The sequence below is a fragment of the Parus major genome, chromosome 17, assembly GCF_001522545.3.
Source record: "Parus major isolate Abel chromosome 17, Parus_major1.1, whole genome shotgun sequence".
Taxonomy (NCBI): domain Eukaryota; kingdom Metazoa; phylum Chordata; class Aves; order Passeriformes; family Paridae; genus Parus; species Parus major.
The window spans coordinates 5,249,961-5,265,157 of record NC_031785.1 but is presented as its reverse complement, the minus strand read 5'-3'; the positions used below and the strand labels follow the sequence as shown (position 1 = coordinate 5,265,157).

The following is a 15,197-nucleotide window of genomic DNA, read 5'->3' as shown; positions in this document are numbered from 1 at the left end:
GCCGTGCCAGCACTGCAGGACCTGCCTTGCAAATCACCTGCAACAACATGTGCCATCCTGGTCACCTCTTCTCAAAAATGATAGTGCAAAATTAATTAGAATTAATTAATCAGAAAAGGGTAATAAGGGTGATTAAGCACCTGGGGAAAAGAAAAAAAAAATATTCCTGAAGAGCAATTGCAGCACCATGATTGCCTTGGAAGGTGGCGAGTGAGTGGGAGCAGGAGGGAGGGCGTGCAAGGAAACAAATGGGCTGGAGAGAGGGGTCTGGGGGGTGTTTTCTGTCTTGTCACACAAGGAATTACTGAGTGACAAGATTGAAACCCGTCAGAGGAAAAGCATTTCCCAGCAGCAGTGACCACGGGGAGGCAGCTGAGCCCGGGAAGGCACGGGCGGCTCTGCGGCGTGGCTGGAGCTGTGGCTGTTGCTGCCACTCTCTTTTGCAGATTTGGCTTTGCACAAACTGGCCCCAAGGTTGGACCCACCTCCAGCAGGAGTGGGACTCAACAGGGAATCCTCAGTTCTGGGACCCTCATCCCCAGCTGGGCTCAGAAACATGGCAAGCTCAGGGATGCTCAATTTAGTTTTCCTTTTAATTTTCAGCCACACTCTGTTGCCTTAATGAAATTAATAACAATAATAATATAAAATCAAAGGAAACATTTGCAAACAAGATCTGCCCCTGAGCTGAGGCAACTGCTGCAGGTTTCGTTGTAAACTGAGGGGCCAAAGCAGAGCCCCAGCCCCTGGAGGGGATGGGAGCACCATTCCCTTCCTACCATCATGAAGAGTTTTGGCAATAGGGAAGGATGGAGGAGATGGTTGGGGCTTAAACAGAAAGAGTCTTCAGGATCCCCAGTGCAGCTCAGTGAAATAAAGGATAAAAGTGCCTTTTGTTGGCAGCAAATACTGCAGGCACCATGGAAGATATGTGGCATGGATGGGATGCAGGTGTCCAGTGCCTGCTTGAAAACACAGGTGAACAATGCAGTGACTGCTGGCAGCTTTGGTGAGGGGAAAACTGGTGGGTTTGGGTCATTCAGGTGCCTGTGCATGGGGACACTCAGCCCCATGCACCTCCCAAACACCCCTCCTGCCTGTGAGCAGCGAGGTGCCACCACTCTGTGCTCAGAGTCTCCTCCCTGGTGACAAAGAGCCTTGTTTCTTTAAAAGCTGAAAAACAAAGTGGGGTGCAAGCAGTGTTTTTTGTGCACAGAGATGCTCTTACTGTGTCCCCTGCTCTGCAGGTGACTAAAGACACGCTCCTGGTCTGGGCACTCAGCCCCCAGCTCAGGTCACTGCTGTCCCCAGCACAGCCAGGTCCTTTCACAGGGACTCAGGGGACCTGGGGGCCCAAAAGCTGTCCCAGGCTGATGTTTGCTTGCCCAGAGATGGGGACTCCCTTTCTGCCTATGTCCCTTGGAAGGATGGCAAGAGGCTCTGTCTCTGAGGCCACATCCTGGTTGTGGCGTGGATTTCTGGATGTCCGTGGGGTGAGCAACTCTGTTTTGGGGACAGCAAGACCTTGTTAGGGCCATTAGGACATTTTGGGAGAGGCAACCACTGGGAATGGGCCCTGCTCTCCCTGTGCCCATGCAGCACTGCCCTTCTGCCCACTGCCCTCTGACAGCTTTGGGTGATTTCTGGGGAAGGTGAGGGAAGGACTCAGGACATATTAGACAGCAGAGAATCCACACCAACCTCAATTCCCCACAGGCACGACTGTACTACGCCGGTGTTGTCACTGTCACTGTCCCCACAACAACCCTCTTCCCAAGGCCTTGGGTACCCCCTGTTAACCCCCTCCTGTGGTGGGGTGGGATGAGACCCCAGAAGGGGACGGTGGCAGCGGCACTGCAGGGGACACAGCTGTGATGAGGCAGCAGGCCTCAGCTCCCGGGCAGGGGAGGGCACGGCAGAGCTGGAGCACGGAGCACTGGGGTCAGCGCCCGCGCTGGGCACAGGGTGGGCACAGGTACGGGAAGGGGCCGGTGCTCGGGGGTGTCAGTCGGTACCGGTGTGTTGGTACCAGGGGCTGTCGGTACCAGTGTGTCGGTATCAGGGACCGTCGGTGCTGGGTGTGCCGGTACCAGGGGCTGTCGGTGCCGGGTGTGCCGGTGCCGGGTGTGTCGGTACCAGGGGCTGTCGGTGTCCGGTGTGCCGGTACCGGGGCACGAGCCGGTCCCGCTCCCCTCAGGACACACCGAAGTTCCCGCGGCGGCGGCGGCGCAAACGGCGGGACAACAGCGCCCCCTGGCGAGCAGGACGGGACACGGCGGGACGGGACGGGACGGGACCGGGACCGGGACCGGGACAAGGACAACGGCGGGACAGGACCAGGGCAGGAGCAGGAGCCGGAACGAGGACACGCGGGCAGGGCGGCCAGGACTCTCCCGCAGCTACTTGTTCAGGCCAGGGTCCCGCCAGCCCGGTGCCAGCCGGCTGGGCTTCCGTGGCAGCCTGCCCCTCAAGAAACGCGCGGTGACCGCGGGCTCCCCTTGGGCTGCCCGGTCCGCCCCAGTTCTCCCCGGCCTGTTCCAGTCCATCCCCGTCCGCCCCTGCCTGTCCCAGTCCATCCCAATCAATCCCAGTCCGTCCCAGTCCGCCCCCGCCTGTCCCAGTTCGTCCCAGTCCGTCCCAGTCCATCCCAGTTTGTCCCAGTCTGTCCCACCTCTGACCACCCCCGCGCCCCGCCCCGGAGCGCCCCCTGACGGGCAGCACTGGGAGAGCGGGGCAGGGCCCGCGTGTTACGTCACAGTGACGTCACAACAACGGCGCCGCCTGGTTGGTCCCCGCGGCTGCCCGTCCCGTGGGGGGGCAGCGCGCGGCCGCCGCCGGAGGTAACGGGGGGGGCCCGGGGGTCGCGGCCGCGGCCCGAGGGAGCGGCGGCACCGGGCACCCCCCGGCTCCGCCCGGCACCCCCCGCACGCCTCTCCTCGGGTCGCGACCGCGGGGGGGCCGGGAGGGGCCGGCGGAGCTGTCCGGGCCGGATCCGGGGTAGGGCTGCAGCCGGCGGCCCGCGGGGTTCCCAGCGCCGCGGGCCTGGAGCGCGGGGGGGGCTCAGCCCCGATGGGCGGCAGGCGAAAGGGCCGGGTCGGGCCTTACAGCGGGGACCGCCCCCTCGCACCGCCCGGGGCTGCTGTAACAGGCCGGGATGGGACCCCCGGGTGCTCCCCGGCGGCACAGCCACCTCCCCCTCGGCCCGCGAACCCCCTTCCCCTGCCGCTCCCCGGCCTGCGAGCGGCCCCGGGGCTCGGGCCCAGGGCTCCACACGGCGGTGTCCCCCCCACGCCGTGTGACCTTCTCCCCACGGCTGCGGTGGCCATGGGGCGAGGCCTGGCCTTCCCCTGCCAGCACTTCCGCGGGCACCGGCCGCGTTCCGGGGGCTCCTGGGCTGCAAGAAGGGCTCGGGTTGAGGTTTAGGTTTGGCTTAAGGGGACTGGATGCTCTCTGTCTGTGCTGGTAGCCTGTGACACCGTGAGAAATGAGCCATCAGGGACTCGCCAAGCCAAACCCAGGCCAAGGAATGGGGTCACTGCCGGGAGGGTGAGCCTGGGAACCAGCCCTTGAGATCAGGAAGGAGCACTGCTCAAAGTGGAGCCAGAAGCCTCCATGCACTGCCTAAAGTCGTGGTGCAGCCTCGGAGCTAAGGGGCAGCAGCAGCTCCTGTCCCCCAGCCTCGGCTGTGGGGCTGGGGTGTCTCTTAGCTGTGGTTTCCTGGGGCCATGGTCACACTTATGGGACTAGACAGGTGATTTGGCACTTAAATCTCATCTTCTCTGCTCCTAGGTCACAGCTCAGACCAGCTCCTGGCACCACTGAGCCAAACTGGATTTCCACCGGTGACCTGTAAGTTGTCATCTCCCCCTTTCCTACTCCTAGGCTGTTTGAGGCCACGTGGAGCCACCAGACCTGCCATAGAAAACGTTTTGTGTCTAATGGGGTATTTGCCAGCAAATTCCAGCCACAAATTCTATATATTTCTTTATTTGTAAAGGTGTTTGAAGTCCTTGAATTTACCCTTTGGCCACCTTAAATCTAGTTTCTAATCCCCAGCACAGTTAATCAAATCCACAGTGGTTTGAATTATGAGATGCCTGGGGGGGGATTTATAGCTTGTATTGCTGATTATACCTTGACTTTATTATATTGCAAATATCTAACTTATGGTCACGGCTGAGATTTACAATCCTCAGGTAGGTGCTCAGGATAACTTTTAGCAACTCCAGATGTAATTGGAGGTGACTGATGGGGTTGTCGCCACACATAAACATCTTATCTGTAAAATGTTAAGACAGAAAGGAGAGGCAGAATAGGTGAAAAGGGTGGGTCAGCCTTAAAAAAAAATCAGATAATTAGGTGTATTGCTGAGCAAGGCTCTGCCATGCCTGTTCTGGCTGAGGCATCTGCTCAGAGAGGGGTTTTGGGCTTGTTGAAATATACCAGAATTTAGGTCTTTGTTCCTTCTTGCTCTCATCTAAAAGTTTTTGGACTTTGCAGTAGCCCTGGGGAGGGGAAAGGGGTGATTAACAGATGTGGGGTACTGGCAGAGCTGACTCATTCCTCACTGGTTTGGGATTCTCCCATCCCAGGGGAGCAGTGAGTCCCGTGCGGGCGCGTGCCCTCGGCCAGCATGACCAGCGAGGTGGTGGAGAACGAGTTTGAGTTTTACTCCAAGGCAGAGAAGTACTGGAAGGATGTGCCCGCCACAGTGGATGGCATGCTGGGGGGCTACGGCCACATCTCCAGCATCGACATCAACAGCTCCAGGAAGTTCCTGCAGAGGTTTCTGCGGGTAGGTGGCACAGCTAGTAGTGCTCCAAAAACCCCGCCCTTCTCCCAGCGTGGAGCTGGGCTCTTCCCTCTGAATTACTCCATGGGATCCTCTGTTGCATGCTGGGAGAGCTTCGCCCTGCAGCGGGTTCCCTGCACCCCAGTCCTGCCCTGTGTGGTTGTCCCATTTCTCCTCTGTGAGACCTCGCAGTGGGGTTCACCCCTCACGGTGGTTGTTGCAGGATGGCCCCAACCGGACGGGGACAACCCGTGCTCTGGACTGTGGGGCTGGCATTGGCCGGATCACCAAGCGGCTGCTGCTGCCCCTCTTCAAGACAGTGGACATGGTGGATGTGACAGAGGACTTCCTCACCAAGGCCAAGAGCTACCTGGGTGAGGAGGGCAGGCGGGTGCGCAACTACTTCTGCTGCGGCCTCCAGGACTTCAGCCCTGAGCCAAACTCCTATGATGTCATCTGGATCCAGTGGGTCATTGGTGAGGGTCACTGCTTGTGGGGTCTTTCCAGCCTGTCCCTTCCCTTGAGGGGCAGGTGCCCTATGCACTGGGGAGAGCAGCTTGAGGTCTGCATGGAGGATGAGCATCGCAGCATGGGTGGGGCCTGGGCTGGGCAGCTGCCTCCCAACCCATGGAGGGGCCCTTTTTCCCCCCAAGAGTCTTTTCCTCCAAGCTCACAGAGGCCAGAACAGAGGTGTGGGTTGGATGGAGTTGAGTAGTGAGACACAAGTTGGACGCCCCCAAGCTAAAGCTTTCCCTGCAAATGTCTCAAGTATTTGGCCACTTGGATCAGGAGGGATCCCAAATGCAGCTTCTGGGTTTCCTCCCCTTCATCACCCTCTGTCCTCTAACTCCTGCTCTGCCCCTCCAGGACATCTCACTGACAACCACCTCTCTGACTTCCTGAAGCGTTGCCGTGCCGGCCTGCGGCCCAACGGCATCGTGGTCATCAAGGACAACATGGCTCAGGAGGGTGTGATCATGGACGATGTGGACAGCAGCGTCTGCCGGGACCTGGACGTGGTCCATAAGATCATCCGCAGAGCTGGGCTGCACCTCCTGGCTGAGGAGCGCCAGGAGAACTTCCCTGATGAGATCTACCACGTCTACACCTTTGCCATGAGATGAGGGCAGTGGGAGAAGGTCTCTCCCATGTCGTGACTCCCCTTCCAGGGGCTGGTGACAAGGACGGGACTTTGTCTTCCAAGTTGCTGCTGTTTGTGAAAAGAGGTGTTTGCCAAATACACTTTCCTGCTGTTGCACTTCTGCACGTGAGGTTTGTCAGATGCATGTTGGCTCTGTGCCACCCTCAGGGGCTCTGGACAGGAGCAAGAGGGACTCCCGTGCACGAGGTGATCCATGGGCAGCTGCAGGTTGCTGACTGCAGTGCACAGGGCTCCTGCTCATGAACAGGAGCTTGGAGCACCTTTGGATGGATTGGGCTCCATTCTTTGCTCGGGTGTTTGACCCCTTCCTGCTGCTCAGCAGTGAGCTAGCTGGGCAAGGCAAAGGGGAGAAGCCTCTGCTGTTCCCCTGTGGTGGTGTGGGGAGGCAGCACTGGGTTCTGGGGCTTTGAGGGGGCCTCACCTTTAAACCCCTGAGCAGATCTCCTACATGGGCAACAAAAAGGGAGGTGTGTGTAACCCTGAGTCCCCCACATCCTCCTCCAGGGATAAGGGTATCCCAAACAAAGCCTTCCAGTTTCTGGGAGTGCACTGGTGTTGTCTGAGCTGCTCGCAGACCCACCCATCACCTCCAGCTCCATGGCTGTGATGCTTCAGCTGCTCCCCCAGCACCCCACACCATCCCCTGGCTTTAAACACTCCCATCTCCTCTTTGGTCATATTCCTGTAATTTACCCAAGTCTGGCCACTGACCCAAGGTGGCCAACACTGGCACAGCAGCGTGCCAAGGGTGAGCCCAGGTGCAGAGTCTGCTGCAGCTTGACCCTCCAGCCATCCCCCTATTTCTGTCCTTCAGCCCACTTCTCCTAAGGAAAAACAAGCCCCTGGTGTTATAGAAGGCCTTGTTTAATGGTTCAGTTCCCATTCCGGGGCAGAATTTGATCACATTATTGGATTTTTTTAAGCACCAGTTCATCAGGACACACAGTTCCAGTTCCAACTGCCAGTGAATCTCAGATACAAAGTGTCTGTAATCAGAACAGATTCTTCCTCTTCATTTTCTACATCTGTTACCCATGAAAAACAAACGAACAAAACTGTGTGGAGTTCAGCTCTAGCCAGGCTTTGGCATGTCATGAGGAAGCAGGTGCCTAGAAAGGGAGCCAGGCAGATGTGGCAAGGCTGGAACATGAGCCCTCCATGTGCAGCAATTTCTTGTTCCTGGGAAGGAGGCACTGAAGAAGATCCTGGGAGTGGTCATCAATGGAAAGAGCCAAGGAATGGGGAAGGAGGCACAAGGCACTCAGCTGCTGACAGCCCATTCCTCATCCTTGCACAGGGAACACACCATGAAGTCAGGAAACATTCCATTGTGTGTTTTGGAGCCCAGTAACTCTCAGATGTTCTTGGTGGATGGTCCTCTGTGCCAGGATGGGGTGCAGAAACTCAGAGGGTGTGAAGCAGTCCAGCACCGTTGCCAGCCCCGCTTCCCCTCACTCCCATTCCCAGTGTCAGAAGTCCACACTGAGCAAGGAAGGCATCCACATCCACAGGATGATGCTGGACCCGCTTCCACCACCAGAACCAGAGGCAGGAAAGCCAGAACACCTCTTCCTTCTCCCAGCACCCCGAGGCATCTCTCAACTCCACTGGACACGTAAGGCACTGCATCACCCACCCACGGCAGGGCTGAGAGAGAGGAAACAGGCTGCTTGTCCAGTCACAGCCCCCAACCCACTGATTCTGCCCCCAGGCCTTTGCTTAATCTCCCTCCAAACCAGCCCCAGTATCCAGCTCCCCCATGCCCAGGAGCTCAGCCTGCCTCCCCAAGACGTGCCCCAGAGCAACAAGACCTTAACAAACACGTGTGACGTTGTGCCCAAGAAAACCCTGGGAATGCCACAGAGAGGGACTCGGGCAGCACCTCTTGCTGCAAACTGTCTCAGAGCAGAGACATGCTGGCTGTAGGCACAGCAGGACTGGGGAGGGAGCAGACAGAGGCACTGTCAGGCTCACAGGTCCTCATGCCCAGCAGCAGCATGGTCAATGCAGAGGTACCACTTCAGCCGGTCTGGGAGAGGCAGAGCTTTGATTTTGTCATCCACTGGCCACGGTTTCAGGCACTGCCGGATGAACACCTTGCAGAGGTGTTTCAGTGCCTGTGGCGAGCGCTCCAGCTGCTTCAGAGAGCAGAACAGAGTCTGAACCTTCTCCCCATGGAACCTACAGCTGCTGGTGTTCACCTCAAAATTACTGGGCAGCTGGATGGTTTGTGAACTGGCCATCATGAGCTCCAGCAGAGTCTGACCCTTCTGGATGAGATCTGTGAAATAGGTTTCATCTTCAGAGCGACTGAGGTGCCAGCAGAGGCGCTCAAAGGCGATGTGGAAGCCGGACCAGCACGAGGGACCATGGAGGGAGCAGTTGTAGGCAGCACCTGACTCCAGCAAGAACCGCAGCATTGGGAAGTAGTCTTTGAAGCTTTTTAAGCAGAAGTGTGTGAGGGACTCTGAGGCTGGGCACTCGCTGGGGTTGGCACCGTGGGCCAGCAGCAGCTGCGTGACACGGAAGCAGAAGCGCTCGATGTCCTCGGCCTGCTCCTTGGTGTAGCTGAATACCATCTCTCCCAGCAGGTAGATGACATAGGTGAAGACAGTGTCACCATCTTTGGTGGCAGCCCTGACATCTGCACCTGCAGGAAGGGACAAAGAACATAAATGACACTGCAGAACTGTGCAATGAGGAGCTGGTGAGGCCAGGCCAGCACCAACTCCAGCACCCCTGGGCTTTACTCTGATGCAGCAGGAACATAATGGAGTCAGGAGGGCAGCGCCTGGTGCTGCACAAAGAATCAGCCAGCCCAGAAATGGGAGAAGGTTTTCTTTACCTCCTTCCAGCAGAAGACGGATGTTGTCGGTGTTGTGGATCTGGCCACTGTTACTGCTGGCCAGGGCATGCAGCAGTGCTGTCTTCCCTGCAACAGAGCAATCAGTCAGCCACAGGACAACAGGGTGACACCCCAAAAGGCAGGAAGGAAAACAATCCACCCCACCCACCAGACAGCCAAACACAGGCGTGACAACCCATCTGGCAGAGGCTTCCACTGTCCTCGTGATGTGGGAACAGTCACAGGCCACAAGTGCATGGCTGGTGGTGGCCTCAGTGGGTATATGTGCCACAGCAGAGTGAGTTTTAGAGTAAGTGGACACCACAGGACAACAGAGGCACAGCCCCATCCCACCTGCCCTGGACTGCACAGAGCTAGGTTCAGCCCTTTTCACAAAGCCAGTACACCAAGAGAAAATACCGAGCACAGGGAGGTTGCACCAGCTTCCTTCCAACTCCCAAACCTGTCTGTAAGCAGGGAGCAGATGCAGCAGCAAATGGCCCCACCCCTGTGCCCTGCCCCAGCCCGCCCTCGGCTGGGGGAGCCGGGTGGGGTGCACACACCGTTCTTGTCAGCAGCGTTGACGTCGGCCCCCAGCTGCAGCAGCCGCCGCAGGCACGGCAACCGCTCGGGCTCCTCGCTGGCCAGGTCCAGGGGGCTGCTCTCATGGATCTGCAGAACAGTTAAAAACACTGGTAGGTATTACAGACTGACTATGGAGTGACTGCAGGGAGTCACTGTTGGGGCTTTATCTTGGCCACAGCAAGAGTGTCTCTCCAGCCTCCTCCCACACATTGCTCCAAGGCAGGGGCTCAGCCAAAGACAACTTGACCTTCTGCCACAGCATCAAGAGCACTACAGACAGCGGGCACAGGGATGTGCCAAGGGGAGGACAGCAGGAGGGCTGTCCCCACACACCAGAGCAGCTCAGGCTTGGGGGGCTCAGCCTGGCTGTGCCCAGGCAGCAAAGCCGTACCCGGTCTCGGCGGTTGATGTCGGCACCGTGGCGCACCAGGAGCTCCACCACGTCCAGCTGGTTACGCAGCACCGCAATGTGCAGGGGGGTGTAGTAGGTGATAGGGTCTGAGGGTAAAAACAGTCAGAGAGAACAAAGGACTTCCCCAGAATGGCCCCAGCACCTGCCAAGAGTGGAAGGGGACAGCTGGGGAGGGTCCTGGGAGCACAGTGGTGCCTGTGAAAACAGGGCTGTCACAGGCGCTCCAGGCCCTGCTGTTCCAATGGTTCCATCCTGCCAAATGCCCCCATGTCCCTGGTGTCCCTCAGTCCATCCTTGTGGCTGGGTCTCCACGAGGCACATACACACTACTCCAGCAAGGAGCAGGAGTGGTCTGAGCTGGTAGCATCCCCTCTTTCTGCCCCAGCTATCCCCACCTCCCAGGGCAGCTTCTCATCTGCTGGTTCCTCCTGGTCCAGCCTCCTTCCCACCAGTCTCACCTTCAAAGCTGAGGTCAGCACCAAATTCCAGGAGGATTTCTGCAGCAGGGACAAGCCCCAGCTCGCTGACCTTCAGCAGGGCGTAGTTCACACCTTCCTGATAAAATGGGGAGTGGGTCTCCCTCTCCAGGACTCTTTTCACAGCTGAGAGCTGGCTCCTGTCACTGTCCAGGCAGGCAGGGCTTGAGAAACACAAAAACCCAGGAGTTACTCAGTGAACATAGCTCAGGTGTGCAAGGGTCAAAGTGGCACCAGGGAAGAAAGAAAATCCCTGGTCCTGTACCCAGTGGGTCTCCAACCTGGCTGTGGGGTTACAGAGCAGCTGAGCCCCAGCTTAGGCTTTGCTGCCACAGGTCAGGCAGAAAGGGCTGCTCCTGGAGAGCACCCATAGTTCCTGCATTTGCCTTGCTTCACCTCCACATTCCCAAAGAATAGCAGCAGGAGGGTCTGTGGGATGAGCTGCTCCCCAGAACTGGGGGCTGTCCCAGGCCAATGTTGTCCAACCTTGGCCACATCCCTGGGCTCCAACCACCCCCCAAAACCACCCTGGGGTGTTCAGCCCCTGCTGTTACCTCTCCAGGGAGCTCTGCCTTTCCATGTCAGGTGTGGCCAGCAGCCCCAGGAGCTCATCCACCAGGGGCTGGTACTCCAGGACGATCCTGCGGAAGCCGTGCAAGAAAGGCATCGTGCTCTGCCCGTGCACACCCGCCCGGGGGCCTCCAGCACCCAGGCCCCCTCTCCAAGGGATTCTCCCTCCTTTCAAAACAAACAAGGCTTTCAGCAGGTTGGGATATAGAAGAAAACACAGCCTCCCCCCTCCTTATATAAATGCAGCCCAGCCCAGCGCAGAGATCTCCTCCCACACACCAATTTGGTGTCTCCAAATTATCTCCTGCACGCAGAGCTGCACACTGCAGTTATCTGGGCACAGCATGGAACCACTGCAGGCGGAGCCAGGCTGGGGACAAAGCCCCTGTGCCAAGAGCCCCCGCAGGCTGGGGGAGCTCTGAGTGCCCCGGGGTGTCTGGAACCAGCAAAGCCCTGCCTGGTTTTATGGGAGAGGGGGCTGGAGCCACCCCAGGGACCACCGAGCCCCACAGTACACTGGATGCACCCCCAGGGAGCCCCCAAATCTCCCTGCAGCCCACGGGGAGGAAAGGCCAGGAGCCCCCAGACCCCAGCGGGATGAATAACAAGAGCCTGCCTAAAGATCACCACACAAAAGAGCTGTAAAACGTACATTTTCATTTCCTAATCATTCTGTACTTCAGTTAAACGGCCAAACTAAAATAAGGTAATAAAAAAAAAAAACTATTTTGTTTTTTCTGTTTGTTTTACAATGCTTTAAAGTCGGAATGTTTTGATCATTGAATGATCAAAATAAATAAATACATGTAAATAAATAAATATGGGTATGCAGCACTCCTGAGAGGTTGAGTGGATTGCACACATACATTTTTAGATATATTAAACACGCTCATCACTCCTTCCTCTGAGGAAGCAGATCAGGCTATAGCAGGGGGAAAAAAAGCCCCAAACGGGTCCGTAAGGCCCATTTCATTCTCACAAATAAACACAAATTCCAGTGCAACCCCCGCCGGCGGCCCCGAGCAGCACGGGGAGGGACGGGAGGCACCGGCACCGCCCGCCCCTCACGGTTCACACCCGGCCCGGCCGCCCCTCACCTGCCTGGGCACCGCAACCGGAACCGGAACCGGAACCGGAACGGGAAGCGGAACCCGCCGGGAGCGGGGCGGGGACAGGGGCGGGGCCTCACAGGGGGCGTGGTACACGTGAGGGCGCGGCTCGATGGGGCGTGGTCTCGCTGTAAGGAGCTGCCTCATAAAGCGGCAGAGCAGCGTGTGGGCGTGGCTCGGATTTGGGCGTGGTCAAAAAGGGGCGTGGCTCAGATTGGGCGCGGCCGGCAGGGGGCAGCACGCGGCCGCGCGCGGGAGGGGGGGGACACCGGGGCTTGGCGGGGGCGTGCCCCACTCTGTCCCCCCGTCTGTCCCCCCGTCGTCCCCCCGTCGTCCCCCCGATGTCCCCCACTCTGTCCCCTCTCTCACGGGTGTCACGCCCCGAGTATCCCCTCCCCCGGTGCCCTCCCCCCTCCCAGCTATCCCCCCGTGCTCCCCCTCCCCATGTGTCCCCCGTCCGGGTGTCCCCCTTTTCTCCGGCTGTCCCCCCTCCCTTGGAGGACCCACCAGGCCGGGCTGGCTTTGCTGGGAGGTGGCAGCCAGTGGCCGCTGCCTCCCCGGGGCTCGGGGTGATCGGTGCTGCTGCCCACAGCGCTTGGAGCTACCAGGGGAAACATTAGCCCAGGATTTATTGGTTCTATTATCATAATCATCATTATTTTTATTATGATTCTGGTGGAATCTGCCAGCGCGGGGAGCTCTGGAGAGCGGCAATAACTGAAGCCGCCTTGGGTTTCCTATTTACGTATTTATTTTATTCCGGTGGAGCGCTTCCAGATTCCAGCAGGCAGCCGTGGCCCCGGGGCAGAGGGGGCGAGGAGGCCGCGCCGGCTGGGCATTTTTCTGACATGCTGTCACGGTCTCCCCTGTTTCCCACCCCTCCCTTCCCCACACAAAGTGGGGTGCCAGGGTGGGGGACCCCAGTGCTTGCAGCCCAGCAGCCCCCGGGGTGGGGTTTGGGGGTGTCATTCTGTCATTGCTTGCCTGAGTAAGGGTGGAAATAACTCCATCCAACCCCGGGCAGGGAGCAGAGGGGGAAAGCAGCAGGGAAGAGTGAGGGATATGGGGATTTGTCCCTCTGCATAGGGGGTTGAGTTGGCTTCAAACCAGAGCAGCCCGGCTGAGGGGACCCCACTTTGGGTGGGCTGGGCAGTTGAGACCCTCATTCCAGTCCCAGTGCCTCCTGCTGCCACCAGGTAAAGCCAGAGCCTGGCCCCTCTGTGTTCCCAGTAAAGCCCAAATCCTCAATAGCCCAAGAAAACCCCGACCCTCCACAATTACAGTGGCAGCACCAGACACAATCCCCATCCCTGTCCGTGTGGCACTGGTGGGGACCGTGCAGGGTCCAGCCCTCCACAGACACCGTTCTGGGGAGAAATCACTGCTCCATTCCTGCTGTTGGCTGGGAAAGGAGGGCTGGCAAGGCAGGGTCACCCCACCGCCACCTCTGACCCCAGGCCTGCTGTCCCTGAGGATGAGAGGGGACACTGGGCTGCCCCAAAGGGCTGTGCCAGCCCAAATGTGCCTTTTCATGAGCCCCACAGAGGCTTTGCCCCCACCCTGTAACCCCCAGCTTTAAAGGAGGCTTTGGGGACGCAGTGTGGGACCAAACCTGGCTCCAAACCAGCCCTGGGAGATGCCAAAGCAGGAGACCCATGGGCTGAGCCCTTCCCCTGCCAGCAGCACCGTGAGCCCAAGCACACGGGAGTCCTTCCCTGGAGTGTCCCTGCCATGACCACAAATCACAGACCCAGGGAGATGTCTCCCCATCCCCACATTTCCTGGGAGCAGAAATTTGGCAAACAGGGCCATTGCTGGCCCCAGGGTTGGATGGGGTGTTTGGCTGAAATAACAGCGCCGGGCTCTGCCCCCTTCCTCCCCATGGCCTTGGCGGGGCGGACTCGGAAGAATGCGAGTTGGCCATCCATCAGGGAGACACAGCAACAGCCAGCCGAAGAAAGAGGGGCATTTTAGGAGGAAAGCCAGGGAAATTTGATCATTAAGAAATCCTCCTGGCTGTCTGGGGGAATTTAATTAAATTGCTGGAAAGGGCTGTAAGCACATCTGGATCCAATATGTGCCGCTTTGATTTTTTTCTTTCTTTCTTTCTCTTTTTTTTCTCTCTCTCTTTTTTTTTTTTTTTTAGTTCACTCTTTTCCCATCTCACTGTTGAAGGAGGGGGGAATAAAAGGGAAATAGCAGAGCCACAGAGTATTGGTTCATCTGGGACTGACTGGGATTCCTGGCAGGGAAAGAAAGAGAGGGAGAGAAAGAGCAAAAAAGAGGCAGAAAGAGAAGGAATGAGAAAACTGGGAGAAAAAGCTTCACCAAGGGGCTGGCTGGGGTGTTTTATAATGCCACTGACCACAGAGACAGGGAACTAGGAGGCAGTGGGGGGAGTTGTGAGGGCTGGAAGGGAGAGGAGGAGAGGAGCCAGCGCAGGGCATGCTGTACTTTTGGGGTCTGGCAGGGATGGAGGGAGAAAGAGGAGTTGCTCAGTAAATACAGGAATGCCATTCCTGCTGGGAAGGGCAGGGCTGGGCACGGGGGACTCCTCCAGTAACCACCCCTGGCTGTCACCCCTGTGGGTGGCACTGCCCTGACCCCTGCCCGATGCCCTGGGCGTGGAGGGGGTGCTCTGACCCCCAGCCTGGGCAGGACACGGGGCTGGGCACCCACCCACCCCAAGAGTTTCTGGACCTGGCCAGGCCCTGCCAAGCCCTCACCATTCCCACACTCTACTCTTTCCCACCTCCTTACTCCAAACATCCTCCTTAGGGTGCAACAGAGGTGCAGCTCCACTGTCAGAAAAAACCTTCAGCTATGGATGAGCCAGCCCAGCTTCTCTGCACCAGAACATCCACAGGGCAAGATTTTGGGAATGTTAGGAAGGAACACCTGGGTACCACAAGGAGCAGCACCATCCCAGGCTCCAAGGAGGCTGCACTTCCCCAGCCCGTGGTTTTGGGGTGAGGAGAGGGCTGGGGCTGGCAGAGCACATCCATGCCGTGCTGAGCACCATGGAAGCACAAGGTGTTAGCACAGCGTGAGAGAAATATCAGGAAACCCCTAAGAAAACACGAAGTGACATTACCAAAAAAATACCATGTTTTAAAGCTTTTTTTTTTTGAGACAGGAAGATGGACTGGCAGACAGAAACACGTTCATCCCAAGGGCTGCAGACCTGGCAGGCTCTGGCCAGACAGATCCTCACCCTGAGGAGCCCAGCACAGCCCTGCCAATTCA

At 58.1% G+C, this 15,197-nt stretch overlaps 2 protein-coding genes across 3 annotated transcripts; one reads left to right on the top strand and one right to left on the bottom strand.

The window, feature by feature from the left end:
* The first annotated feature begins 2,763 nt into the window (after positions 1 to 2,763).
* Positions 2,764 to 6,058, top strand: NTMT1 (N-terminal Xaa-Pro-Lys N-methyltransferase 1). Of its 2 annotated transcripts, none has more exons than XM_015644874.3 (5): positions 2,764 to 2,840; positions 3,790 to 3,849; positions 4,593 to 4,795; positions 5,016 to 5,268; positions 5,660 to 6,058. In XM_015644874.3, the coding sequence occupies exons 3-5, from the start codon at positions 4,634 to 4,636 to the stop codon at positions 5,914 to 5,916; spliced, it is 672 nt and encodes a 223-aa protein (XP_015500360.1). In that variant the 5' UTR covers positions 2,764 to 2,840; positions 3,790 to 3,849; positions 4,593 to 4,633; the 3' UTR covers positions 5,917 to 6,058. The 2 variants fall into 2 exon arrangements, with proteins under 2 accessions (XP_015500360.1, XP_015500361.1); XM_015644875.3 differs by lacking the exon at positions 2,764 to 2,840 and adding an exon at positions 2,904 to 2,997.
* A 742-nt stretch (positions 6,059 to 6,800) lies between these two features.
* Positions 6,801 to 11,992, bottom strand: ASB6 (ankyrin repeat and SOCS box containing 6). Its single transcript, XM_015644871.3, has 7 exons — positions 11,940 to 11,992; positions 10,827 to 11,010; positions 10,255 to 10,436; positions 9,776 to 9,882; positions 9,363 to 9,471; positions 8,800 to 8,886; positions 6,801 to 8,604 (listed from the first exon to the last, which is right to left on the bottom strand). The coding sequence occupies exons 2-7, from the start codon at positions 10,937 to 10,939 to the stop codon at positions 7,925 to 7,927; spliced, it is 1,278 nt and encodes a 425-aa protein (XP_015500357.1). The 5' UTR covers positions 10,940 to 11,010; positions 11,940 to 11,992; the 3' UTR covers positions 6,801 to 7,924.
* Positions 11,993 to 15,197: the final 3,205 nt, after the last annotated feature.

Excerpts from the sequence above, each read along its gene's own strand:
- NTMT1 (XM_015644874.3), top strand. The coding sequence starts at position 4,634 with ATGACCAGCGAGGTGGTGGAGAACGAGTTTGAGTTTTACTCCAAGGCA. Across the intron at positions 4,796-5,015 it reads TCCTGCAGAGGTTTCTGCGG|GATGGCCCCAACCGGACGGG; the intron begins GTAGGTGGCACA and ends TGGTTGTTGCAG. Across the intron at positions 5,269-5,659 it reads CTGGATCCAGTGGGTCATTG|GACATCTCACTGACAACCAC; the intron begins GTGAGGGTCACT and ends CTGCCCCTCCAG.
- ASB6 (XM_015644871.3), bottom strand. The coding sequence starts at position 10,939 with ATGCCTTTCTTGCACGGCTTCCGCAGGATCGTCCTGGAGTACCAGCCC. Across the intron at positions 9,883-10,254 it reads TGCTGACCTCAGCTTTGAAG|ACCCTATCACCTACTACACC; the intron begins GTGAGACTGGTG and ends TTTTACCCTCAG. Across the intron at positions 8,605-8,799 it reads CCGTCTTCTGCTGGAAGGAG|GTGCAGATGTCAGGGCTGCC; the intron begins GTAAAGAAAACC and ends CCCTTCCTGCAG.